General features: G+C 44.5%; 1 protein-coding gene across 1 annotated transcript; it reads right to left on the reverse strand.

The window, feature by feature from the left end:
- Positions 1-9: 9 nt before the first annotated feature.
- Positions 10-27,928, reverse strand: sipa1l3 (signal-induced proliferation-associated 1 like 3). Its single transcript, XM_080845131.1, has 21 exons — positions 27,804-27,928; positions 20,139-21,624; positions 19,849-19,979; positions 18,283-18,471; positions 17,679-17,853; positions 17,278-17,381; positions 16,863-17,020; positions 16,188-16,773; positions 15,427-15,701; positions 14,829-15,071; positions 14,467-14,634; positions 13,063-13,178; positions 9,435-9,544; positions 7,214-7,647; positions 6,795-7,001; positions 6,030-6,204; positions 5,689-5,878; positions 5,324-5,473; positions 4,548-4,674; positions 3,494-3,575; positions 10-3,280 (listed from the first exon to the last, which is right to left on the reverse strand). Exons 2-21 carry the CDS (start codon positions 21,400-21,402, stop codon positions 3,134-3,136), a joined length of 5,031 nt encoding a protein of 1,676 aa, XP_080701257.1. The 5' UTR covers positions 21,403-21,624; positions 27,804-27,928; the 3' UTR covers positions 10-3,133.
- Positions 27,929-27,977: the final 49 nt, after the last annotated feature.

Below are 27,977 nucleotides of genomic sequence, written 5' to 3' on the forward strand. Positions count from 1 at the left end.
AAGGGGAAATGGAGTCATCAGCACAACACACTGGAATTTCTTACAGCAAAATATACTGGAATTACAACCCAAAATTTTGTACAAAAAAAATTAAAAGGAAAGAAATCAAAACACTTTAGAATAAAAAAAAAAAAGATAATACAATTAAGTACCCTCAAACTATCCCCTTCTGTGGCTGATGGGTAATAAATTATGAAAATAACAGCAAAAACAAATCTTGTTTTGTTATTTTTTCTCATGAATTTCAGATGACCAATGTAAAGATGAGTTCTTGAACGGTAACTTATCTTTATATATTAAAAAACAACATTTCGGGCCTTAAAACGGACAGCCTGGACAGAGCAACTAATTTAGCAGTGAGAGAACAAGTGCAGAAGTGAGCCGATAAATGGGTTGCATGTTTAACACTGCCCCTAACAGCCCAGCCTGCCTTGATCAGAAAAGTGAAGTAAAAAAACAGCATCTAAAGTAGTGGAAGTTCAGAGTCAATAATGACTCCCCACGTAAGAAAAAAAACAAAAAAAAGTTGTCAGTTTTTTATGTCATCACAGGCAACAGGATGACTGCACGAATGGTTCCATGTACAAATAATCAATAAATAGTTATAAATATCAGGCAGGGTCCTGAGGGGAACGGGACAAAAGCTTTGAGTTGGTTCAGGTTAAGAGTAATGCTAGGGCTCAACAAGAACAGTTTATTTAACTGTAGGGTTGGGTCTAGTTTAAAAAAAAAAAAAAAACTCCCTCTGCAACAAGCCGAGCTAAATGCTGCCATCCACGGTTCCTTCGAAGTATGACAGAACAGGCGCTTAACTCTTCTAAGAATAGCTATTGGTTTCCAACCAGTCTCTTCCTCTAGCATACCTTATAAAAGATCACAGACACTGAAGCCCCTATCCACATACACAAAACTGAATACACTACAGTTGATGTCTACTGTAAATACGGGATATTTTTTATTTTGTTCCCTCTGAATTCTACTATGAAAATTGTCTATAGGTAGCAGCAGCTGTTAAGTTGGGAGTTGGGAGAAAAACAGTGTGAAAACAGCCATGATTCCACATACACACACACACAGGCCTAAATCACAGCACAGCACACACAAGGCAAAGCCCTGCCAAACAGAGAAAGGCATTATTTTTCTTGCAAGGATCCTTAACGAAATCACAGTATAAAAAGAGTGGTCCAGTTGCTGCCAAAGTTTATCTGTACAACTGATGCAAAGTGTGCATGATTGCATCATCTCTGAGAGAGCAGTGCCTGATTACGGTAGTGTTCGTGTCTGAATAAGTACCCTCTTCAGGGGGTACAATGAAAAACTATTAATGCAAAGTCACTTAAACATACTTTAGTCGTTCCATCCATTTCCAGCAACACTCAGAGGTCAGAAAGAAATGATTCGCTAGAACCACCAGGGGTGGTGGATTCAGCTAGCATGCTGCATGCTGATGGAGAATGGATAGAGACTATCAAGTTTCATATATAGTGCAGGTTCCAGTCACTACCAAGTCCAGTTAGCTTGAGAAGTAAGATTCTTACAACACATGTCCCCCACTGAAATGCTGAACAATAAGTGGTGTATTTTCATTATGTCAAGAAATTTTAATTGTAACAAAACATCTTTGTGTAAAAAACCACTAGCACTACTGTTGAGATGTGTTTGGCTAGTGTAACATAACAGCCCCTAACCCCCTGATATTAAATTGTACATAAAAACCCAACTTCACTCCAAGAAGGGAGGTTCCAGAAAAAAGTGGACTTGTGCAACATGGTAGGGTAATCACAGAAAGCCTCAGTTACCTGCATCTACAAAAACCTATGCTTTATGCCAAGGGCGTGCACAGACTTAACCAAGGGCGAGGGCCCGACGTATTTCAAAAGGCCACTGTGTGGGGGGAGTAGCTATATAACCCATCAAACATTGGCACAACAGCCTGGTAAAAAAAAACAGCAATTTTGGCAAGATGGCCTATAATAGCTAATAATTAATATAAGCATTGTTCAGGCCTACTGACCTCTATTTGAACCCCTTTATGATTTTGTACTCCGGCAAAAACGCAGACAATACGCCAGTCCAACATCCTATCTAGGTCACTCACAAGCGTCAAGTAGCATACACATTTCCTTGCATTCATGTAGCTTTGAGTTTGTAACTGTTCAATGACCCAACCTGTTTGTCATAAACATTTAGCAAGATTTTAAAGGTTGTTAACAATTGCATCCGAGCAATCGTCGCCTATTTCACATCTTCCCGTGATTGTGTTTTGCATATAATTTGTCAGGTGTATACAGGTGCCTGGACACCACTGGGGACTTTTCAATTAGTGTCTTAAATAATGTCCATGATGATGGGCTAAATAGGGATTGCATTCCTTTCTCCTAAATGATACCTATGTGAAATCCATATGAGGTGCCTGCCCACATATGATTTCATAAGGTCTTGCATAGCTTTTGAAGTGTTTGCCCACAAAAAAGGGCACTGGTTCTGTGGGATTTGAGCGAATGCAGACATCCCCCCCTTGCCACTGCAGTACACTAACGTGGCTGTGGCATGAGTGTACTGTCTGTGAAGACTCAGAGCATTACAGCACACTTGAATTCTACAGTACCATATCTTTGTATGAGACAGAGACCTCGGTCTCACCTACGACTCATCTTCATTTGCATTTGTTCATTTCTTGTTCCTCTTTTTTTTTTTTGGCTTAATGGTTTCAGGTACAGTATTAGGCCTCTCTCAGTGAGAGTTACACAGTTCAAACAGTAAGTAAGCAAAGAAAAGAAAAAAAAAAAATGAGACTCCTACGGGTCATCTGAAGGCAACTAAAAGAGTACGGGTAAGAAGTGCAGACCTACTCCACTCCACTGGGTGGAGCAGGGTGGCACTGCACCAGGAGGAATGTATTCACTGTATTTCGAGACATAGCCAGCCAGAACACTGGGGTCAGGAGCCAGTAACAGGGCTTCACCTTCAGCCACTGTGCTGGGGTTTTTAGCTAGAGCAGTGCTAGGTGGGTCTAAAGCTGCTTAGTGAAGGGGAGGCTATGCATCGCCATGGCAACTTCTCAGACCGAATGTGATGTCAGAGAGAGGAGTGCATGTGCTTTGCTTTGCTTTATCCATCGGTCCTTCTTTTTTCACTTCCTGTCTGGCCCGGTCTCTGTAAACAACTGACTGAATTTGCGGAGCTGTTCGGAGGTGGAATGCGACTCTTCTTGAAGACGCTGGTTGTTCTGCCGCAGGTTAGCCATCTCTGCTAGCAGTGCCACCTTGTCCTCCTTCTCCTGGGGTAGACACAAGACCAAGGAGAAGACAGAAACAGTGTGAAACTGAGAGATAGAGAGAGAGAGATAGAGAGCGAGAGAGAGCTGGATACATGTACATAACTGCATTATGCACACACTCCAGACATCCTCAGCTAAATGTGTAAGACAAACTAGAAAAATACAGCTGAAAAAGTCCCACTGATGATGAGGTGTACTCATCACGTGACCCACCTTCTCAAGGTCAGTGTTCAGCTGCTTCAGCATTACCTCCAGCTGGAATAACCGTCCAGGCAGGTCTCCTTGCACCTCATCACTGCAGCAAACATATCATATATGCACATATACAGCAGGGTTTATAACATTCAAAAGAAAATTCATAGAAAATTCCCTATTAAATCAGTCATTCTTTTTTATATATTATTTCTTAACTACTAGTACTACAATATTATAAAATAGCTGTCAAAAGATATATAATGTTCAACTGAGACCCAACACTTTGGAGAAAGCGGCTTCAAACATGTCGAGGAATATGCAAAGCAGAATATATGTATATGAAACAGTTGTGAAGGTGATTATCCAAGGTTTTTGGTACGTAAAACAGATGCCTTTATCTGCACACACACACACACACACACACACACACACACACACACACACACACACACACACACACACACACACACACACACACACACACACACACACACACACAAAACCTCATCTGATGCATCATGCACACTCACCTGGGGCTTGTCAGGTCACATCAGGGATTCCATGAAAACATTCAAGCAAAAGAACTTGCATTTATTTCATGCAGTCATGCAAGACTCCATACCATACTTCACTTTTGAAAATCAAGATTCACATCAAGCAATTCACCCCAGTTTCCCCCTCTCCCCAAGTATACTTCCTCTACTAGTACACATACGCACTCACTCGTAGAAACTTCCAATATTACACCAGCATAGCAACTAAATATGTAACTTCTTTCCAAAAACAGACTGTATATGTTCAATGTAGTCTCCCACAAAACACTGAATGTGTAAGCAAGGTGAAGAGCTCAGTGCAGGTTCAACAGCAGGGCAAAATACAATAACGATAGCTTTGAGCTGTGCTGGGTTTGTGAGTGGGGTATGCATGCAATCATAGGAACGTCTAAAGCTCAACTTCTAAAGCGTGGCTTTTGCCATGGCAAGGCCATGGGTTCTGTCATGACAAAATGTATGTCAACACCTTGTGTCAAAATTGATAAATAGATAGCTACTCAGAAATGGAGGACGTGTACCTGCTGAAGGTGGGGGTTGTGCGTGGAGTCTGTGGTGTGTGGAAGTGCACAGGGCTGATAGCCGGTTGGCTGTCTTGTAGTCCAGTATTAGGTTCCGACAGAGAGAACAGTGACACGGCCCTTTGCACTACAACACATACACACACATCAAAATGATAAAATCAAGCACATCAATAAGAAGCATCCTGAGTGCCTGTATAAACAGCCCAACAGCTGGGCTTGGACAGTAACACCAGCTCTAGGTCATGCCTTATGCCTCAGTTCAGTGGAACTTAACTGCAAGCCAAGGAGACTGAGTATTGGGCAGTCGGTACCTAGGTACCTAACCGAGTGTGGTTATGTAAAGGGACACAGCGCCTTCCCAGCTGTGTACATCCAAGGGAGTAGCAGGAAATTAAAAAACAGACAAACAAACAAACAAACACACGCACGCACGCACACCAAGAGCTAGACACATATAGCTACAGAATAGGTCATGTGATGCATATCTAGGTGAGCAGGCACAGGCACACCCAAACACAGACACAGACACAGACACAGGCGCACCCAAACACAGACACAGACACAGGCGCATCCAAACACAGACACAGACAGACACAGACACAGGCGCACCCAAACACAGACACAGACACAGACACAGACACACACAGGCGCACCCAAACACAGACACAGACACACACAGACACAGACAGACACAGACACAGGCGCACCCAAACACAGACACAGACACAGGCGCACCCAAACACAGACACAGACACACACAGACCCAGTCTTACCCTCGTATGCTTTAGCAGCACTGACGAGGCTTGACCACTCCAGTCCACAGGCCGTATCTGGCAATGGCATCAGCCCTGGGTCCAGTCGCCGCAGTGGAGGCACCTTATCCATCATCTCTGAGAGAGACAGCTCGGATGCTGACAGTGGCACTAAAACACACAAACTTTAGTTTTAAAATTCTCCTCATTTATTAGTCTTCTCTGCTTCCAATTTAGCTTGAACTGCTTTTATATACAGACTTAGCCCAAACTTCATTTTGAAGGTTGTCCTGGCGAGAAACATGACTTTTCGAGAAATCCTCTCAATGATATTTAATTTTAAGCAACCTAGCATCAAGCATCAACGGTAGCAGATGCGGCGGTACCTTTTTTCCCGGCTCCAGCGGCCTTGTGTTGCAAGTGGTTGTGCCGTCGGTTGGGGAGCGTGCAGCTGAACAGGAGGTCGCTGGAGGTGGGGTGGCAGTCAAACAGAGGCGTGCTGGGGTACCCGGGGTCCCTGCGACTGCTGGTCAGACTCTCGTCTGAGAAGGTGCGCTGCAGGCTGCGCCGCTGACTCTGCATGTGCGTGCGAACGCACAGAAAAAGAAGAAGAGTTGAGTGAGGATGAAATCGTATCTGGCCGTGGCCATCACGTCCTTCTTTCTATGAAGCATGATGTTTATGTTGAGGAGTGCCGTTTATATGTAAAACTCACGAGTGTGAGTACCTTCTCTCTCTGAGGCACGGGGTCTGCAGGGTTGTCCATGATGATGAGTTTCTTCAGGTCGTCCTCTACAGTGCTTTTATGGGATCGTCTTGGCGAGCGGAGGTCCCTTAGGGATGCTCTCAGCCGTGGTTGCCCAAATACGTTCTTGCTGTTCATATCCACCTGTCTGGATTTGCTAACACACACACACACACACACACAAAACCTCATCAGCCGAGGTGTTCCCACCAGACAACAAATAATATAACTAGGAGAACAGAATACAGAACACTCTGTAACACTATAGAGACAGACATGGGAAAAAACAATGTTTATTCGATTTTTCTCGATTCTCTCTAAAATGATTCTGTCTCGATTCAGAAAAGTTCATAATCGATTTTTTTTTTAAGTAAAGAATGTTTTTTTTTTTTTTTTTTTTTTTTTACACATTCATTTTATGTTGAAATGCAAGCTGCATTGATTATTGCATTGTTCATAGAAAGTCAAAATTGTGACAAGGCAAATATAGAGAAAGTAATTCATCTGTTGATTTTCTTTTATTATCAAACACAAAGTAGGAAGTGATTTGAGACCCTAAATAGCAACTTGAATGTTTAAAAAAATCTAAATGCATTGATAATCGTTTTATCGCTTTAGAATTGATAACCGATAATCGGTTAAGAATCAAATCGTTAACCTCTGAATCGGAATCGAATTGAATCACGTGGTGCCAAGAAATTCCCACCCCTACCCCTAAGCAGGACAGGAAGGCCATGTAACACATACCTGCTGCTACTGCTGTCTGAGCCACTGGTGCCAGTGGTGTTGGCCGTTGAGTGGTTGCCCTCCTGCTGCCATGCAGCCTGTTTGGTTTTGCCGTAAGAGGCCTTCGGTGACGACTGGGCAGAGCCTAGTGTGGCTGTGGCAGTGGAGGGTCTGAAAGGCTGGGATTTGTCTGCTGCAGGGGTCTTATACCTCTGTGGGGTGTAGGACCTGCACACAAACACAACCATGACAAACCAGCTTGGATCAAAGCCTCTAGGCAAAACCTCTACATGCAATGCGAAGATGGTAAGAAAATAAATTGAATTTGTTGCTTAATTTTTGGGGATTTTCTGGATTTCATTCCAAGGTGCAGCATGCACACATACATCCACAAATACAGACCTAAACACACATGCATCAGTAGACACACTCACGCATACCTGGGTTTGAAGCTGTCGTTGCTGGGGGTTCCCCCGGGTGACTGGAACGCGTGTTTGCGGTAGCTCTTGGCTGGGATGCCTGGAGACGAGTCCCTCCTGCTCATCTCCCCCATGCTGCAGGCCCCCGAGAGCTCCTGCAGCCCGCTGTAGGTGGCAGAGCCGGACAGGGGCTTGGAGAAGGCGCCGATGTGCCCGCGGCTTACACGGCCGCCTGGAGTGCTGGAGGCGTGCAGCACGCTGGCGTCGATGCCACTGTCACTGGAGCTGTTTTTTGTACCGAGCTGTTCTGGGTCCGGGTCGGATGGGTCACTGAGGCCCCCCATATTCGCAGCGCTGCCCCCGGTGCCGTCAAACCAGCGCTCGTCACTGTGACTGCTTGACGCGTTACTGGACAGGGTGTTGCTGCTGGAGTGGCTGGAATACTGTACCTCTCCCTTGGCGGGGAAACACGGGAGAAAGGGACGGAACAACGTTTGGCAGATAAATATTTGTGTAAATGCAAGTGGAAGGGTTAATGGTTAGAGGAACTCCTAAACTTTGCTTTTTTTCATGTTATATGAGAATGGTTATCAACTGATAGATTCAGTCCTGACAGACTGAAGGGCTATATCATTTTATATTGAGGAAGTTGGGGAAATGCCATCCCATAATATTGACTAAAAGGTAGGGATGCACGATATTATCGGCAAGACATCGGTATCGGCAGTTATCGGCTTAAAAACTTAATTATCGGTATCTGCAGATATGAAAAATTTCTGCCGATGTACCTGGCCGATAAGGTGACGTGTAAATTATGCGCACGCAAAGCAAATGTTTATGAGCGTCGGCTGTGTGGCAGTATCCTACTTCACAGTATCAGAGGATGATGACAAAATGCCTATTTGTCCGAAAACTTTTCAGGAGGAGGAGGAGGAGATGCAGCTTGGCCATAATGTAGGTTGCATGCATAGATGCAGACCACCCGCGTGTCACGCTTTACAACATTACCTGTCGCGCTAATTGACGTTAATAAGTCACGGAGTTAGTTAGACAACACTAGCTTGTTAGCTTGCATGCTACGTGACACCAGAGAAGTTGATGATACCTCATTTCACGGGATGTGAAACGTTATGTCTCAAGCCCACGCTATCTGTACATGGCTCACTTTTGCATTTATGGAATTTATACAGCTAACTTGGCAATAGCGTTACATAGCTTAGTCTAGAAATCCTAGAAGGGACGTTACTAAACTGTAAATCAGTTAACCAAGGTTAGCTTGCAAAGTTAGCCAAGCATGCTACGTGACACCAGAGAAGTTGATGATACCTCATTTCACAGGATGTGAAACGTTATGTCACAAGCCAACGCTATCTGTGCATGGCTCACTTTTGCATTTATGGAATTTATACAGCTAACTTGGCAATAACATTACATAGATTAGTCTAGAAATCCTAGAATGGACATTGTTAAACTGTAAGTCAGTCAACCAAGGTTAGCTTGCAAAGTTAGCCAAGCATGCTACGTGACACCAGAGAAGTTGATGATGCCTCATTTGACCCGATGTGAAACGTTATGTCACGAGCCCACGCGATCTACATGGCTTACTTTTCCATATGTGGAATTTAAACAGCTAACTTGGCAATAACGTTACATAGATTAGTCTAGAAATCCTAGAAGAGACGTTATTAAACTGTAAGTCAGTTAACCAACGTTAGCTTGCCAAGTAAGCCAAGCTGCATTTCCAGAGTGTAGTTGTTCAAGTTCAAGGAGGTACTGTTCAAGTATGAAAATTGTGACGTGAAAATATAAATAAATCTGCCATATTTGAAACCATTTCAGTTTCATGAGTGAATGTCTATTTCTAAATTGATACACATCAAGTCTGTAATGTCCTGTATTTACAGCAATACCCTAGCATAATAACAGATTTATTCTAGTACAGGAGAGACTTTTCAATAATTAAAAAGCTGAGGTGTATATATCGGTATCGGCATCGGCAATCGGCCAAAATGAGCTTGTAAATATCGGCATATCGGATATCGGCTAAAATTCAATATCGTGCATCCCTACTAAAAGGCAAAAACATGATGCACAGGTTGAGGTCAGCTAAATCCTAATGCACTTTTAGACCATGAGAGACATGTCAGAATGTGGGTTGACCGATGTATGTATAATTTCTGGTCTGGTTACTTTATTACAAAGTGTCTGTGTCGTGAGGGTATGCTGTGTGCTGGTCTCTTACTTTTGAGTGCCTGTTGGGTGATTGATTCTCTGGTGTATCTTGGCGCCTTGGCTTCCTCTGGTTCACCCCGGCGACAGCACGAGCATAGGCAGGCACATGCCACATTGGTTCTGAGGGGTGGATCACACACACGCACATACATACATAATGAAACCGGCACTGTACAGTATCTTCACATAACACTACACACAACTACACGTGCCTGTACAAATAACACCTGTTACTGCTGCCTGATAAGCTTCACTGTGTGTATCACGACCCTGGATGGGTAAAAGGCAGAGATCGAATTCAGAGTGTGTGTGTGTCACTATCTCTGCCATAACATAGTCACTAGGGCTCATTTCCATTCCATTCCATTTCCATTCCATTCCATCCATCCGGTCTGATTTATGGGTGACGTTGGTTTTGGTGGCCAAGAGACACCTACGTCTCTACGAGTCTTTTACTACATGTCTCTTTACAGTACATGTTATAGTGCATCAGCATATGAAGTACTGTTTCACCAAATATATTGAACTGAAATTACCCATCGTTGTTTTATGTCTGAGATCATCTTAAAAATATGGCTAGAATCACAGATTCAAAAAAGACCAAGAGCAGCTCATCCATTCTTTTATCTCCAGTAGGGAGGTCTCTACACTGGACTTTCTAAGAGACCATTTAACAGCTGCAGGTCATTCAAATGCTGCTGCTAGAGTCTCATCCAGGACCCAGAGACTACAGCACATAACTCCAGCTCTAAAATCCAGGACCCAGAGACTACAGCACATAACTCCAGCTCTAAAATCTTTACACTGGCTTCCAGTATGGAATCAGATCAATGCCATAAATATTTTGTAATCTGTAATATAGATTTTGTATCTGTGAAACCATCTACACTTTCAAAACCTATCTACAGATACGGATTTAAAATACGAAATGTATCTACACTTTCAAAAACTATCTTCACTTTCAAAATCTATTTACAGATACGGATTTCAAATACGAAATGTATCTACAATTACAAAAACTATCTTCACTTTCAAAATCTATCTGCAGATATGGATTTCAGTTACGGATTTCAGTTACGCATTACGGATACGGAGACGGATACGGATTTCAAGTACGAGTTACGGATTTCTGTTACGAATTACAAAATCTTTTTGGCACTGTCTTTATTTCCTTTCTAACGAGCCAATCAGCGCTTTTGGCAGATTTTCTAAAGCGCCAATCAACACATTGTCTCCTGTACTGACTAGCCAATCAGCGGCGCTAGCTTGCTGGTAACTGGGAAAGTTGAGTTAAACGGTGTATGCAGCAGTCATGGATCAGAGACCGAGAAATGGCACAAGTAAGAAGTCCTATATTTGGAGTTGTTAATAAAGTCATTGTAAAACGCACAATCATAGTCAGTGGTTTTCACTCCACACTTCGTTACACCTGTTTCAAAGATCCTTGTCGTTGTATGGAAGATATTAGGATCTGCTTTGGTAGCTAACGAAAGCTAACGTTAGCATTTTCGTGACCGATCTCCTATTCACATTTAATTAAGTTAACAATGAACAGTATTCATATGACCAATTATCACGATGAGAACATTTAGCAGACAGACTGCTATTGTCTTGTTCTCCAGACACATGCAAAGTGATGGTGGGGGTATACCGTTAAGTGCATATGCATCCTCAACAGCTGGATAATGACCAGCCTGATTTCAAAACCACCTTGTAATGTCATTTTCGTTTCTTTTCATGGCACTTTGGGGTAGGCTAATTGTAACCCTTTTCTGAAGTCCTTGAAAACGATTTATTGTGTATTTTGTGTGGAAGCGAGTTTTCTAGCGTCTCAGTGGAAGAGATATATGAGACCAATTTCTTAGTTACAATGCGTTCTGCAGCCAAGCGATCTCTGAATCGCCAGAGCCTAAGATTAACTAAATAGTACAGGTGTTCATCAGCCCTTTGGGCCAGACATAAGGCATGCTTGTTTAACTTCCCCCACGGTGTTCGTACACCGAATTGTATTCAAACCGTGCGGGGGAGACCCCAGATCTCTCCCTAGGCAGAGCGGTGGCAGTTTTAGGTTATAACTATTGAATAATCAGCGGGCCAGCAGCAGTTGCCAGCAAGCTAGCGCTGATTGGCTAGTCAGTAGAGGATACAATGTGTTGATTGGCGCGTTAGAAAATCTGCCAAAAGCTCTGATTGGCTCTTTAGAAAGGCAGTAAAGACATTGCCAAAAAGATTTTGTAATTCGTAACAGAAATCCGTATCCCTATCCGTAATGCGTAACTGAAATCCGTATCTGCAAATAGATTTTGAAAGTGAAGATAGTTTTTGAAAGTGTAAATAGTTTTTGAAAGTGTAAATAGTTTTTGAAAGTGTAGATAGTTTTTGAAAGTGTAGATACATTTCGTATTTGAAATCTGTATCTGTAAATACATTTTGAAAGTGAAGATAGGTTTTGAAAGTGTAGATGGTTTCACAGATACTAAATCTATGTTACATATACAAAATCTATATTACAGATTACAAAATATTTATGGCATTGATCTGATTCCATATTCCAGCTAGTTACTGAAAAGATTTTAAAGAGCTGTTACTAGTCTATAAATCACTGAATAGTTTAGGCCCAGAATACATTTCTGACATGCTTAAAGAACATAAGGCATAGATCTTAGATTCTAAGGCCAGCTATAGTTGCAGAATCCAATCTAAACATGGGGAAGCAGCATTTAGCGGTTATGCTGCATGCAACTTGAACGAACTGCCAGATCTTAGATGTGGTTTTTAAATCCAGCTTAAAAACATATCTCTTTTCATGTGCCTATGATTGGGCTCTAAACCTTGCACCCTATTCTTACTGTAAGTAAGATTCCTACTGCACTTCATTTCTGGCAGTAGACCTCTTGTCATTCCTGACACGGAAGTGTCATCTCAGGCTTGCGGCTAAGCTCTATTGGCAAGCCTATTTTTAGGCTCTATTCTGGGGCTAAGCTGTATTTTGGCTCTTTGTGGATTCTATTCGGGCTATTGCTCTATAGTTTTCTACTCAGTATTATGAAAGAAATAAATACAATCTGGGCTACTTAAACTATGTTTTTATAAATCTTTTATTGCTTTTCAATATTTTTTTCTTTGGACGTTACTTTTGCTTTTATTTGATGTAAAGCAAACTGAATTGCCTGTGTAAAAAATTGTACATTCAGCTAGGTGTACTCTCAAGAAATGAGCACGGTCTCATATTGGGTTTGTCAGCACAAACATGGGGAACATCTTATGAGTCCTGATTCTGGAGTGGGAGTATGCTGCTGGTTTTCTTCTAAATGTCCAAAAATAGACATTTCAGGCTGCAATCCTGAAATTATCTGTAAGGCTTCAGTGAGCATTTTCAGAACCACAGCTTCAGGCCCTATTCACCCCGCGTACACAAACTTGTTGACCTAGTTAGCAGCGAGTTTTGAGTTGTAAACATGGTTTTAGATCTGAAGCACTATGAAGTAATGCTGAATAAACTGTGGCTTTTAAGCTAACATGGACTACACCTGCCTGCATGTGTGTGTATGTGTGTGTGTGTGTGTGTGTGTGTGTGTGTGTGTGTGTGTGTGTGTGTGTGTGTGTGTGAGTGTGTGTGTGTGTGTGCATGTGTGTACCATTCTTGGCCCTCTCCATGGTGCTTTCCTGGCTGGTAAAGCCTGAGGAGTCCCCACTGGAAATGTCCACACTCAGAGGTGGCTCATAAGTCAGGAGACTGCGCTGGGTCCCAAACCTGCATCGACACAAACAAAACTGGATTTTAACCTTTGAGACAAAAACTGACTTCTCGATCAACTACCCTGTTATATAACTCAGTGTGTAAAAAAAAAAAAACCTCGAATAAGACACTATAATTACACCTCTAATGAGAAACTGTCTCTTTATTTGGATAATCCCCTTACATTCATTGCCAAAGACACTGCTTTTCAGAATACAGAACAACGGCTGATTTATCTCTCGGAGGACATTTGCCAACCTGACACCACTTAAACACAGAGATAATTGCACTTGCCCTTGTTAAAGTTAAATATTGAGCTTGTCTTGACTTGTTTGTGTAGGTTCAGTGTCCTTAACCTGGCAACCCACATGAGCTTCAGGTCTGGGGAGGAGGGGGAGGGGAAACGCCCTGCAATATTTTGAATTTAGAAATGCAGTACTGATTTTAAACGCTTGGTGTCCACACTACATCTGGCTCCTTTAATTTGAGTTGTTTTGTTTGTCACTTGGTTTCCCTGTTTGCCATGTAAAACAGGTTGAGCAAGATCAGCACACATGCAAATGTCACACTTGTGTGTGTACAACAGCAAGCCTATGGCTAAACTACCTGTGTGATGTATCATCAAGCTATCAATTTAGTCATAGATATAGTCACATTAGATATACACACTGTGCCTGTAGCACTGGTAAGCAGTTGATTCCAAAAACAACAACTGCATAAAATGTTTATATATATTTCATTTGTAAAATAAAAATGTTTTTAGTAACCTTTTAATATGTGGATAGTCTGTGAACACTTCACACCTTGTGTAAATGCTTACTAAAGAATTTTTTGTTACAAGTTCACTGATGTTAAACTAGTTTTAGAGTTATCTTTTCTGGTTCCATGGGGCCTGGACAGATACATGTCTCATAAATAACATATTAACTGACTAGACCGCCAGATGCTACTCTACCTAGCAAAATATGCAAGTCAGTTAATATTTTATTAATGCGACCATAATATGTTATATGAGACATATGGGACAAACATCCATGTACTTCAGCCAAATATGCAAAGCCCCCTGATATTGCTCAATTGTTTCACTGTATTTTCTGTTAACTAATGAGAAATAAAAGAAAACCCAATCTTCAATCTCTTGGTGAATGCTAGTAAAAGTTTGAAGAGTTACTTTTACCTAATTTTCCTCTGACTATACCAGTAAATCAGGAAGCAGATAAGAGTAACCTCCTGACTACTCCTCATGCTGTGAGCATGGCTTGTCCAAACCTGTCTGTCCCCCGAGAGAAAATTGGGCGCTGACCTGTCTGGGGATTTGTAGTGCACAAAAGGCCTGCTGAGTCCTGGCCCCAGTCCAGCAGCGAGCCCCGGGCTGGGGCTGGAGAAGCTGGCTGAGGGATTTCTGAAGGTCAGGTTTCTGTCACTCCCTACTGGAGACACGCTGTAATGGTTCTCTGGGTAGCTCACAGGCCTGGGGAACAGCAGAGTAAGGACACTTCTAAGTTAAAAGGGATTGAGAAGGCATTTGCTACTTTAATCTTAGACTACTGTGCGCATGCAATCCTATTTTGAGCATGCACACGGTAACACATAGGCATAGCAAGGTGTAAAAACAGGAGCAGTTTGCCAGGAAGTAGAGCAGCTCTGGTCCCTGGGGTGTGTTACCTCTTGCTGGAGAGGTGCTGGGGCTCTCGGTAGGGAATGGGCATGGGCATCATGGCCTTGTGGGGACGCCCAGGGAGGGGCACTGGCCCAACAGGGGTCCAGCACTGGGGGAGTGGGCTGGTGCCGAGCGGCCGGTCCCAGCGCCAGGCAGGCTGGCGGAGACTGGGGGGATAGCCAGTGCTCAGGGGGTCTGCTTCGTCTCTCTTCTCCAGCGTCTTCATCTCATACTCTTCTGTGCATCCCCTACACACGTGCACGCACACACACACACACACACACACAGGTCATTATACTGATCAATCAAAGTGTGTTATAATTACTCCAATGTTATGGTCAAATCAAATACTCAACAGCAGAAAAGGCTGGAAGAACTATGAAAGGCTTAATTTTGAAGAATCAAAGAGTTTTCCACAACACCAAAAACACAAACAAGCACCAACTGGTCAAAATATTTCACTTAATTTATGCACCTTTCTGGCTACCTTTGGCATTATTTCTCCAACACTTCACATGAAAACATATTCTTGGACATATTCTATGCTCTCTTGACCCCAAACTATTATTTGTTATGATCCACCCCTTGCTTCGAGTGTCTGACCTGCGTGCCTCTCCTTCTTCATGGGGTGGGATGATGAGCACTTTGACGGTGACTGACGTCCTCAAGAGGTCGATCATCTGCTCGTGCGTGAGTGTGACAGCCGCCACCTTGCAGATCTCCACCAGCCGGCTGCCCTGCCGTAGGCCTGCCTGCCAGGCGAAGCCGTACTCCTCCACCTCGGACACGGTACCGTCCACGCGCACGTGAAAGCCCAGCTGGCCCAGGCCGTTCCGTCGCAGCGTCATGTCCACAGTCTCACAGCCCACCGTCAGAGCCTGCAGAGAGAGAGAGAGAGAGAGAGAGAGAGAGAGAGAGAGACACACACACATACAGGAAACAAACACATACAGAAAGATAAAGAGAGGGAGACAAACATACAGATAGAGAGAGATAGAGTAGGAGGAAGAGAGGGAGGAGGAATGAGTGTCATTTCAACAATGCTATCCATAACTATGCAGCATTTACTCTAGAACAATCAAGCAGTTCAGATTGAGAAAGAACCCATTGTAAAGAAACAGCATAGTGTGGCTGAGAGGGTTTTAAATCTTTCATGGTGAAAAAATCATCACTTTGGCTTCATAAAGAGTTTAACATCACTAAATAAATATGGAATTCTTAAGTTGATTTTTTAGTTAATTAAAACCCATATTTATTTCCGTATATAATCAGACTAAGTCATATTTACTAATTAAGAATGTCACAAAGCAAAACCTCCAGCAAGGCAGTTGGATTTTCCCTCCCAAACCTATCTGAAGCCTTACCTTAAGTCTTTGGACAACCTCTCGGATGTCCTGGGCACATCCCTCAGGCACGCGCAGCGAGATGTGGTCCCCCCGCCCGAAGTATATCTTCAGTGACAGCCTCTCTGGTGCCCACCCAATGATGTCGGCACAGAAACAATTAAACACCACCTCTTTGGTGGTGCAGTCGGCCAGAAGCACATACTCCCCAGATATGCCCAGAGCACAGGGCAGCTCCATGCCGCCTCCACTGAAGTCCTGCGCCCTCACGCGCCAGGTTAAGGCCCCCGAGGAGGCCAGCTCGGCCCCCTCGCGAGGGCGCACTCGCTCACGCCGCTTGGAGGCCAGCGAGATGAGGTTGTTGAGTTTACCGGACGTGTCCAGCGGCGTGCTGCTGACGTAGTTCTGAGCCAGGTCCCGCAGGTACTCCTGCCGCGTACGCGTTGCCATGGTGTGGAACTTCTCAGACTTGTGTGCCGCGCTCTCGGCGTTGATCACCTTGGCTAATAAGAAACTGCGGAAGGCCTCAGGGTCGCGGAAGGTCACATTGCTGGGAGGGATGGGGGGGCCGAACGGAGGCACATCTTTCATACGGGTTACAGCCACACTACAAGGAAACAAAGGAGCACTTAATAGGGCAACAATATAATAATATATGGAAGCAGGTATAGTGGGATTACGGGACTAGGGGATTACCTGTAGCTCGTACTATCAGAGCAAGGGTTGTGCACACGCACTATGATGAAGACGTGTTGGAAGTGTGAGCGGATGTTTTGCGGAGTGAAGGGCAGTGCACCAGGTTCTTGAAAGATGATGGTGACAATGTCGTTTCCTATGTGCCTCTTCCTCAGGAGCTGTGTGACACAAACATGCATGAATTACAGAGAGTTGCTCTGAATGAATTACAGAGAGAAGCGTTGCTCTTCACTCAAGAGACAACATTTTCAAGTTTGACAACTGAACAAATGCATCAACGGTATATCAAAGCAAAATTTGCATTCCAAAAGAGTACCAAGTCAGAATACATCACAACGCTAATAATTGGAGGCAAGTGTTTGAAGCATCCAAAAGCCTCTAAATGCTACTTGCCGCTGTGGTGATGAGCACTTACCTGCTGGGGATTGTTGGGCATGTAGGGGAGCATAGTAGAGACATGGAACATGATCTCATAGCCTTGGTAGGTGGTGTACACTGAATGAGTACCAGTGGAGTCGGCTGTGATCCAGACACACACAAATACAAACAGAAAGTCAGAAGGTGCCTTCGCTGTCTGAAGCATAGGTTTTAGTTTTTGTTTGATCCTTTTTGTTCTTCATTTCTTTGGCTATGCATTTTACACGCATGTGCAACATGTGTTCTATTTAATGTTCAGGTGCTCAATTTAACAACAGGTTTGTCTGTGTGTGTGTGGGTGTGTGTTTTTTTTAGGGTTCGGCGCGTGTGCTGTGCATGTTCCTGTGCGTGTGTGTAATTTATTATCTGTGCGTGTATTTAGTCCGTGTGTGCACTCACTCTTGGTGTCGAGCTGCGCTGCATACTTGGTGAAGCCCCTGAGGAGCACCTGGTCCCCCAACAGCTGCAGGAAGGTGCTGAAGGCAGGACTGGCCTCCTCATTGTTATACATCTCCTCCTCTGTGCTCTGCCCAGCCCGGCACAGCAGGATGCCCACCTTATGCTTCTGACTCAACTGCACACACACACACACACACACACACACACACACACACACACACACACACACACCAGGCCACACACACGCACACACACCAGGCCACACACCAACACACACATAATATCAATGAAAAGGTGTACATCTGAAACAGATGCATTTTTATGCATCCTCATTCCAATCCCATGTGGTAATGGTATCAACGAGTTGAAGTACATACACTCACACACAAAACAAACACCTCAGAGCTTTGTTTCCAAATAACAAACATGATTACTGCCAAAAACATTAAGCCCTGCTAATCAGCTTAATGCTACACACACTTCAAAGTCCAATTTCTCCAGCCAGGCTAGACATACTTATTGCCAGAAAGGGCGCCCCCGCCTCCCCCCCACCCCCACACAAACACGTTGTCAGAGACAGGCAAATATTAACATTTTCACTCACCCCCTGCTCATCCAGTTTCAGGAGTTGCTCAGTGGCTTTGGGCGTGTTGAGGGCCAGCCGCAGGCATGACGGGTTGAGCTCAGGCACGACGTGCTCCAGCACCTCCTTGAGAGGAAGGCCGCGTACGGTGCCATGCTTGGCCGCAGAGGGCACGGCATCCTCCAGTATCGCCCCGCGCAACGTCACCAGCTGCACCGGAGGACATGCAGATCAGATTCAATTCATATCATTGCAAACTAAAAATATTATTCCAGCCGATTATAACTGGGAAAGGTGACCAATCAACTACTGGGCCCACACAATGACAACCAAAGTTCAGGACAGACAGGGCATTTGCCGTTTTATACAAACTAATGCATGCAAACAAATGCACCACTCTGGCTCAATTCAGAATTTAGACTCCACTAACCCTAGGGAATGTAGGGCACAGTTTACAGTCAAAAGATATGAAGAGGGAGAGTGTGCGTGGGTTTTTATTTATTTGTTCGTGAGCTACTGTGGTTTTAAATACCAGCGGATTTGTGAGTGAGAGTTTGGCAAGCCAGGCTAATGACAGGTGAATGGAGGCTGCTGATGTGGGGGAAGTTGGTCATGTGACTGTGGGCTGCATTGTGTGGCCTGGATGTGTGAGAAAGGGAGAAGTCCTGAGGCAAGTGGGGCAAGTGAGTGAATGAGGCTGTGTGTGTGTGTGTGTGTGTGTGTGTGTGTGTGTGTGTGTGTGTGAGTGTATGTGTGTGTGTATATGTGTGTGTATGTGTGTGTGTCTGTATGTGTGTGTATGTGTGTGTATGTGTGTGTCTGCGTGTACGTGCATGTATGTATGCGTGTGTGTGTGTGTGTGTGCGTGCGTGCGCGTGTGTGTGTGCGTGCAAGTGTGCTGCATTGTTCCTCTAGAACAAATATGATGAGGCAAGGCAGCCATGAAATCCCAACAAAACCAACAGAGTAAAGCAGCAATGTCCATTCACTCTTTGTCTCACTCAGATTCTCACTGTCTCTCTCAGACACATTTAACCAAGTGTAACGCAATTTATAACTGCAACTCATTATTATTATTATCTTATAATCTGTGTACATGCTTGCTTTAAGTATGTGAATGGCTTGCAATTCCATTTTCCTCACTATGCGAGTCAGATCTTACTGAGGCTCCATTCCATGGATTCTTCAGTTTTGCGTGTGTGTGTGTGTGTGCGTGTGTGTATGCCTGTGTGTGTGTGTGTGAGCTCCAGAGGGACAGTGTGGGAGGGAGGATACTCACAGCTATGTGCTGTTCAGAAGGATTGGGACCAGCAAACAAAGGGCTTACAGATGCCACTCTTTCAGGCAGGCCTGTGCTTTGTTTGCCTTGGCCTGACCCTGTCTGGCCGCAGCAGGTGGAAATTTCCACTGGCACAGTGAGAGGGTGTGTCTGTGTGTGTGTGTGTGTGTGTGTGGGTGTGGGTGGGTGTGTGGGTGTGTGTGTGTGTGTGTAATTGGGGCAAGGGAAACACAAGACGTCCAAGAATATGGCAGCATAGCCTGCAATTATCAATCACCATCCTACTGAAAAAAAACACAGTCACGCACCTCACAAGTGCGAACTATGAGGCGGTATTGGTACTGATCCTTCAGATCTCTGGTGTCCTCCAGCTTTTCTCTGCGGATACTCAGAGCCACTGGACCCAGCTTGTCGTCCGTTCCAAAGTAGTTGAGGTGCTCTGGAAGCAAAGAGAGACAAAGCCGCTACAGTGACCGATACAGAAACTGACCCACATTTGTGGAATTCTCATCAATGCTATATTGTTAAAAATTCTTGTGTGATTAGTCTGTAAAAGGGCCCTGTTTGGGGGTAGAGTTAAGACCGCATGAAAACCTACCTTTCCCCAGGAAGTGGTCATGGTAGTAGCGTGCTCCAAGGTCCACATGCTCAATGCTGGGCAGTCGGAGTCTCTCTAGCCGTAGAGCCTGCTGCTCTGGTGGCACCTCCAGCACTGAAATACTGGTGTTACTGCAGCGCAGCCAGTGCCTGCCCACCATGCCACCCTCGCCCGCCTCCTGCTCTGCCAACGAGCTAAGGAAGCTGAGGTTACGCTCAATGGGCCCGCCTGTCTCATTGAGGAACTGCGGGCAGCTGAGCAGTAGAGGACTGCCAGGGTCGGCGGGGGCTGCAGGGGAGGCAGAGTCTCTCACTGCCATCTCGTCAGCGCTGCAGAATCTGGGCTCAAACCCGCCCAGGTCCAGCGTGCGGGTCGACACCGACACCGAGGCAGCCGAAGCGCCGGTGGCAGTGTTACGGCGCTGAGTCTGGTAGCCACGTTGCGTTGCGGCCTCGTGCAGGTCGAACAGAATGCTCTGGGCGTCGTGGTGGGCGAAGCTCCTCGTGCAGATCCAGGAGGCGCCGCCTTGCTCCGCAGACAGGCAGTCGTCGGTGTCGCCGCGGCCAGTTGCGATCTCCCCGCGGCTGGCGCTTCGTAGCTTGCGGAAGAGAGAGGAGGTCCCCAGGGAGGACTCTGTGCCGCCACTCTTCTTCCTTACACGGGTCTCTCCCCTCTCCTCTCGGGTGGAGGTGGAGGCCGAGGGCTCAGGGGGATCGTCCAGCTGGGCGGAGGTGCCACGATGGCCAGGCCGCTCCTGCTGGAAGTGGTTGAGCATGTGGAGGATGCTCTGCTCGGGGATGCCCTGCATGTCGATGGAGGAGGTGCTGCCGTACTCGCGGATTAGCCCCACCCGGCTCTCAACCTCCGCCTCATCTTGCTCGCTGAGGGTCACCTCGCTGCTGGACCGCTGCCGCAGAGGGGCGAAGGCCGAGACCGACGCCAGCCCACCTCTGAAACCCGCCACGGCACCCCCAAACTCTGAGTCCCGGGCTCGTCTCCATGGTATCCGCGGGTAACCGCGTGCAGGCCGCTCGTCCACAGGCGGGTAGGCGCACTGGCCATTTTCCTGCAGGGACTCATGGGATTGCTCACGCCTGGGCGGCCAGTCGGAGATCCGCGCCCGCACGCCCATCTTTGGAACGGACATGCGGGCAGGAGCGGAGGCGACGGCAGCGGCAGCAGGGTCGATAATGGGTGTGTGGCCGTTGAGCAGCTGCAGGGGCTGTGTTGGGGGGATGTCACACACCCCTGAGTCTGTGTACATGCTTAGGGGGCCCAGCGAGCGCTCGGAGCCACGGCACAGCCTAGGAGGGAGCCTGGCGAGGGCATGGCGGGCTAAGTGAGCAGTGAGAAGGAGGAAAGAGGATTCGCGCTGCCGCCGCTGCTCTTGCTCCCCACATGGAGATGCTCAGGGTGGGGCGGCCAGGCTGCTGCTTCTCGTTTGTTCCGGTCACCGCAGTTTTGGCTCAGCTGTTGATTACTCCACCTGTGAAAGAAACACACAGAGCCCCTTTTGTCTTACTCTCAGGCCAAAATACATCAAATGGTCAACAAAACACAGCAGCAACACACGGTCCAAAACTGAGAGGGGAAAAAGCACCTGGAAGCTCACACAAACATCTCAAATTACACAGTAGCTAAGGTCCTTCCTTCAGCCCTCTTTAGTTTTGACTTGTGAACCATTGTGTTCTCCAATGCCTTGCCACTTCTTCACAAAAGACTTCAGATAGATGAGGATGTAACGTGAGAGGCAGCGAGGCCATGCTCATAATTATAAGTATGCAGATTGAAAAGTGCATCTAGAGGGGGGAATCTGACCAGGGCTCTAGATCTCAAGTGATCTCAAGTCTGCTTGACTAACTGGGTCATTATGCAGGGTATTATGGGTATGATAATATGAGTCAGCTGACCATTTCCGAGTATGAGGTCATCTGTCCCAATGCACAATATTATGACAACACTCAGAAGATGCCACAATGAAAAGCGTCCCCGCAAATGACTAAAAATCAGCGCAGTGAAAGAAATATACAGAGAATCCAAAAATAAAAAACTGTGGCGGTAAATGACACGGCCTTCACTGGAGGTTTTGGGTTCAGGGGGAGGGACACAGCTGTGATGATACACTACTCAAGGACTGGCCAGCAGGGGTGAGTGGAGGAGATCCCGAAATGGTGTCAACCCGATGACATAACCGTTGCAGAGGATCTGACACGTTAAGTCACAATGAGCACAACCTGTGAACATGTCACTGCAGGACAGCTTCAAAAACTCAAATACCAACACTAAAACCATGCATATTCATACATAAAGAAATACAATATCTCAAGACTCACAATATCGCACATTTGAATGCTTAAACATTTAAAACATTAAAGCGTCCCTGAAGAAGAGTACGAGTGCTCCTTGCTGTATTCACTGAGAGTATCTGCAGATTCACACGGTTGTGGGCTGGTCGCCGTCCGGCAGTAACACCCCTCCCATGCTGGTGGGGAGAAGTTATAAGGGAGTCAAACCACTCTCCCAAACGGATGAAAAACCAGATAAAGGACTTGCCTATCAGAGAGATGTAGACAATAGGGACTTTGTACACATTGTAATTCATTTGTACATGAGTCAAAACTCAAGAGCTCTTCATCTGACCAGAGAACAGACCTAGGCTGGAATTGGCCTTGACTGGGGCGATATGATCGCACTGAGTCACCAGGTCATTGTAAAGCAGGTGGAGCCAGGTTTCAGACTCACAAATAAGGTCCATTATGTCTGTAGAAGGCCAATTAGACATTCACAGCACCTTTCATAACCAACGCTATTGAAACTGACTGACAATGAGAGCGACACTGAAGATGGCCTCAGTGACACAAGAGAGTCTTAAAAGGGGGTATCAGACACAAGGACTCTGGACATTATATGAATCCACTGCCACTGACTGTTCACCAAATCACCAACGATAGGAGTGGCGTTCTTGTAAAATCAACTCCTGGTCAAATGAACATCATGGGTGTTGTTGGTCATTTACAAGGGCAGCAATCACGAGACAAGAGAACACATGTTTCGTCAGTTACATGTGAGTGCAGAAAACAGGAAATATATAAAACTTCTACCATCAATCTTCCTCATGATTAAAGGTCAATTTGATTGGAGCAGCTTCCTCACCTGCGCTCATTTCAGTTTCAAGCACCTGAAAGGACAGAGGTGCTTCAACCAATCTACCACTCAATTCATACCAAAATCTTCTGTGCTGACTACGGGGTGACAAGTGCATTATCCAGCAGTTGCAGCAGATCATACAGTAAAGCACGCAAAGATAAGGTGGGACGAAGCCCTTCAAGATGACTGACAGCATCAGTGGAAACCACTGGTCTGGAAAACTCTGGAAATACTTTGTTCTCCTCCTAGATGGTATGGAAGCCCAGCGTAATGAGCCCAACCATTTTTCTGATGTCAGCTCATGTGTCTAAGATCATGGGTGAGGGTCGCTAATGTGTGTCAGTACACCAGGAAAGGTTCATTGCTTGCTGTTAAGTCTTGAGTATACTTCTTGCAGACCCGGCTACGTTTAGGTCTACGCAAGGTGACATGACCCAAATTTCGTCACCAGGATGGTCTGCATGGACTGTCCACACAGCATTAAAATGTTGTGCCTGCACAGACATGTGCGCACTGCCTGCACATGTGCGTGCAAGTTTAAAGGACTGAATCAGGGTCAAGAGAAAACAATCCATTTATAATATTTACTTATTCAGCAGACGCTTTCATCCAAAGCGACTTACAGTAAAGATGCACATTTTCATTAGAATGTTTGCACGCAGGGAATAACACTCCTGGAAACCAACTGATAAAAATGGGATAAGCATAAACCTATCATAGCTGATTAGAAAACCAGCAACTGCATGAAGGGGCAGAGAAAACTAGACCTAAAAACAGTCTTTGCTTCTGAGCCTCACAACAGAGATATTACTTTTCTTTAATAATATATTACTTATTTTTATACTTTGGAGACACAAATATGCAGGTTCACATCCACGTTGGTTGCACAAACACAGTTTGAAACTTTCAGATACAGCTGTAACTGGACGAGCAGGTCACACATCATTAAGAGAATACTTCTGTCCAAACTACATCTATAATTAAGTCAGATGTTTTTACAACTTTGTCACAAATCTTATTCAACGCATTAACCAAAGCATAGTTCTTGGACAACAATGACATGCTACCTACATAAAAAGCATAAAATAGACAATCAAACAGATAATGCCTCTACAAGCAATTCCAAAATGGATGGACCAACACACCCATCTACATTTTTAGCTGGATTCAACTGAATGGACTTTCCAAACAAGCAAACAACGGGCCGTTTCCAAGCTACATAACAAACAGAACCACTTGATTTCAAAGAAAACATTGTCCTTGTAACTCTGACGTCATGTAACATAGCTAGCTAGCATTACCTGCCAGGTGCCACTAACGGCTGTGTCACATCACATAGCCTACACATCCAGCTCAGAATTTAAACTTTTAACTTAAAATCTGAAATTAGTTATACCTATATTACAGCCAGTATACTACACCTATGCGTGCAATAAAACTGTTCAAGAGATTGTTGTTGTGGGGGTTTTTCTTCTATTAATATATATATATATTTTAATTTTTAAATAGCAACTCGTTCATTCTCCAGTCCATAGTAGGCTGGAGACAGAGGTCATCCTCAAAATATCCATTCACTGCCACAGTTGCATGACAGCTGACCTACTGTAGTGCAGGCAATGTTTCGAAATCCCTTCTCAATTTCACCCTGTGTGAAATCTTTACTTCAAGAGACAAGAGTACCCACATGGGAACTGTGTGTGTGTGTGAGCGAGAGAGAGAGAGAGAGAGAGAGAGAGAGTGTGTGTGTGTGGTTATGTGAAAGGGTGGTGGTTCTACAGCTCCGTTTTCCTATCTATAAAATACCCCGCAAGCCACTGTCAGGTGGTGTAACCAGTTATACCACTTGACATCCACTGAAATCTCCTTAAAGATAGATCAGATTTTTATTGCACTTCTGCAAGCTATTGCACTCCTGCCAGCGGAAAATAAATGTCACTGGCACATTTAGTCATTTAGCAGTGTCTGCACAGGATGCATGCATAATTGTGACCTAATTAGCCTAAACATCAAAAAGAGTCACTTGAGCTCAATAACGGTCATACATGGGAAGCGTATGAGGATGACACAGGAAGACAGCAGTTTTCATGGGCTCATAGGAAGAGCCCATTTCCCACTTGCTGAGTCGTCATTACAAAGTCGTTGCACTCCAGTGGTTTGCTTACAGCAGGCAGTTAGCAGTCACAAACAACTTAAATAACTTCCACAAGCTCCCACGGTAAAAAGGTAATCAACACAACTTAACCTACCTGACACTAGTCTAAATGTAATGTTAGGATTACTGGCAAGTCAATTAGGGTACTAAAAGCATTATGTAGAAATATATTAAATGATCTTCCACTCCTCCATGATGAGTGGTTGACACTTTTAATGCAACCGACAGTGTGAATTTGTGCATCAAACGGATTTTCAGATTTCCTTATATAATTATAATTTGTGTAAATATTGTAGTGTAACTGAAATTTGGCTAGTCCTCAAAGTTTAGAGAGCATGTAAAAGTAACTTCTGAGCATGTAGATAGGCTTACTAACATGGGTGTGCAGCTGGGTCTTTATTCGTATCTGTGTCTGAATTTGACAGGGATGGATTTAAATTTGCCTTTATATTCACACAAACACCAGAAATCTGCAGGTATTATACGAGAAGTGGTTCAATGCTATTAAAACATGGAGATCTGCATCGCCCCGTTAATAGGCTAGTTCATTAATCTTGCATTCAAATGTTCTACTATATAGGCTACATAAAACAAACCCGCCTCTAAAAATACTGTAATACATAGGTTAAATATGGTATAGGATGTTGGGGAGTCTTGTCTTCCATAGGTGCCAGAGCTGTTAGAACAATTCAATGTTTTCCTCCTGACAACATTAATTCATCTTTTTTACACTGGGTAGGAAGAGGATCACTTCTGCCATCAAGCTGTTTGTTTAAATAACAGTTTTCAGTAACATTAAAAATGTATTCTTATAATGTCATAATGACTGACAATAATATTGCAATAGTACACACCACATGGAAAATACTAACCAGAACTTCAAAATCTGCACTGAAAAAGCTGTACAAAGTGTAACATGACTGGAATGCATTGTACAAGGCAACATTAATACAAATACTATTTGTCCTTTTCTTCCAGTCACAGAGTAAAATCCCCATAATTTACCTGAACACTAACAAGTTGTTTATTTCTGCAACAGACTACGGTTTACTATGGTAAGTGTATGATGAGCATGATAGACATTGTCCACATTCCACGAGAGTAACACCCCCAAATCATTCCAGGATGCACCATGGAAATACGTTATAGCACATGGTATTACAAACCGTTTAATATAGAGCCACAAATACAAACTCTCTAAAAATGGGCTCACACTGCGAATACGCTTCAGTGGTGTTAGCACCGGTCTAGCACAGACGCGTACACATTCGGCAGTTGTTTCCCTTTCAGTGTAGCCTTTTTGTATTGACTAATTACGGTTACTGTACGTTTTGATGTCGCCAAAGAGAAAAAAAAACTGTTCGATTACATCTCGTATCTGTTCCTGAAAATCAAACATCGCAGATACAATTCCAGCTCGACTGAAACTATGATCAGGATCTCTATCACTCACACGCCTCTCGATTTGAAATCTGTCGCACATTTCAGAACAGTAACGGCCGTATAGATCAGCACAAAGTGGGCCGGTTGGAATTCGTGCCCCTAGTAGTCTGGTTATTCCCAACGTTCAAGTAATATTAACAGAGATATGACTATGCGGCTGAATGTTGACTGAAACCAACAGGTCACCAGCTTTAAACTCCCTATCTTCCTAGCTACCATAATGCTAGCTAGTTCCAGTAGCTAATGTTAGCTAGTTACGGCACAGTGGTGTTTACCTGAAGTTATGTAGACTACTTCAATGTACACATTTAGGCATTAATACAATAACACTATTTAAAAATATGTTACCTGAAATAAGATTTTCTGTATAAAGGCTCAAAATAAAGAGCTTCACTGCTACTTAGCTATGTTTTTACCGCTTGAGTTTCGTTAGACAAATAGGGAATTTTATGGAACTTGTAGTTTCACCATTGAAACAATAGCTTTACCGAACATGGTAACTCAGGGCAAGTAAAAACTACAAATTCCCAACACACGCATACAGACAACGCGTGCGCAATTGAATGCAGCTGATGAGGAAGGACTACAACAGGATTTTGTTCACTCCTAGAATTCAATTCATTGCACACAAGATACACATAAAATGCACCCCCTTGCCTGAAAGTATGACCAACTAATAAAGTTGACGCTGCGTATGCAAGATCTTTCAGAAAGCCCAGTAGTGAAGAAATCAACGCAGGCTTTCTGGACACGACCAACGCTACGTTAACATCAACTAGCTAGCTGGGTTAGCCAAGTTATCCTGATGCTAGCTAGCTGGCTAGTTATTTGCTAGCCACCTCGCTTGTTAACTCGACACTTTGAGGCGCTTTCTGTAATCCAAGATATGTAGTAAATGCGAAGCCTTATGGGTGAAAGCTTACCGTGTAAGGTATTTGGCCCCCGTTGCAAGTCAAACTCAAATTGGGACGCCGGTGGCGCGCTTAAATTCCTATATTTCACCAACACCAGTGGCACAGTTTACCACAGAAGCTCGCCAGGGTTTCCCAGCTTGTAACGCTTCTCTGCTGGCAGTAGGTTAACCAACCGAAACCCTA

Source organism: Sprattus sprattus (assembly GCF_963457725.1).
Source record: "Sprattus sprattus genome assembly, chromosome: 9".
Lineage (NCBI taxonomy): Eukaryota > Metazoa > Chordata > Actinopteri > Clupeiformes > Clupeidae > Sprattus > Sprattus sprattus.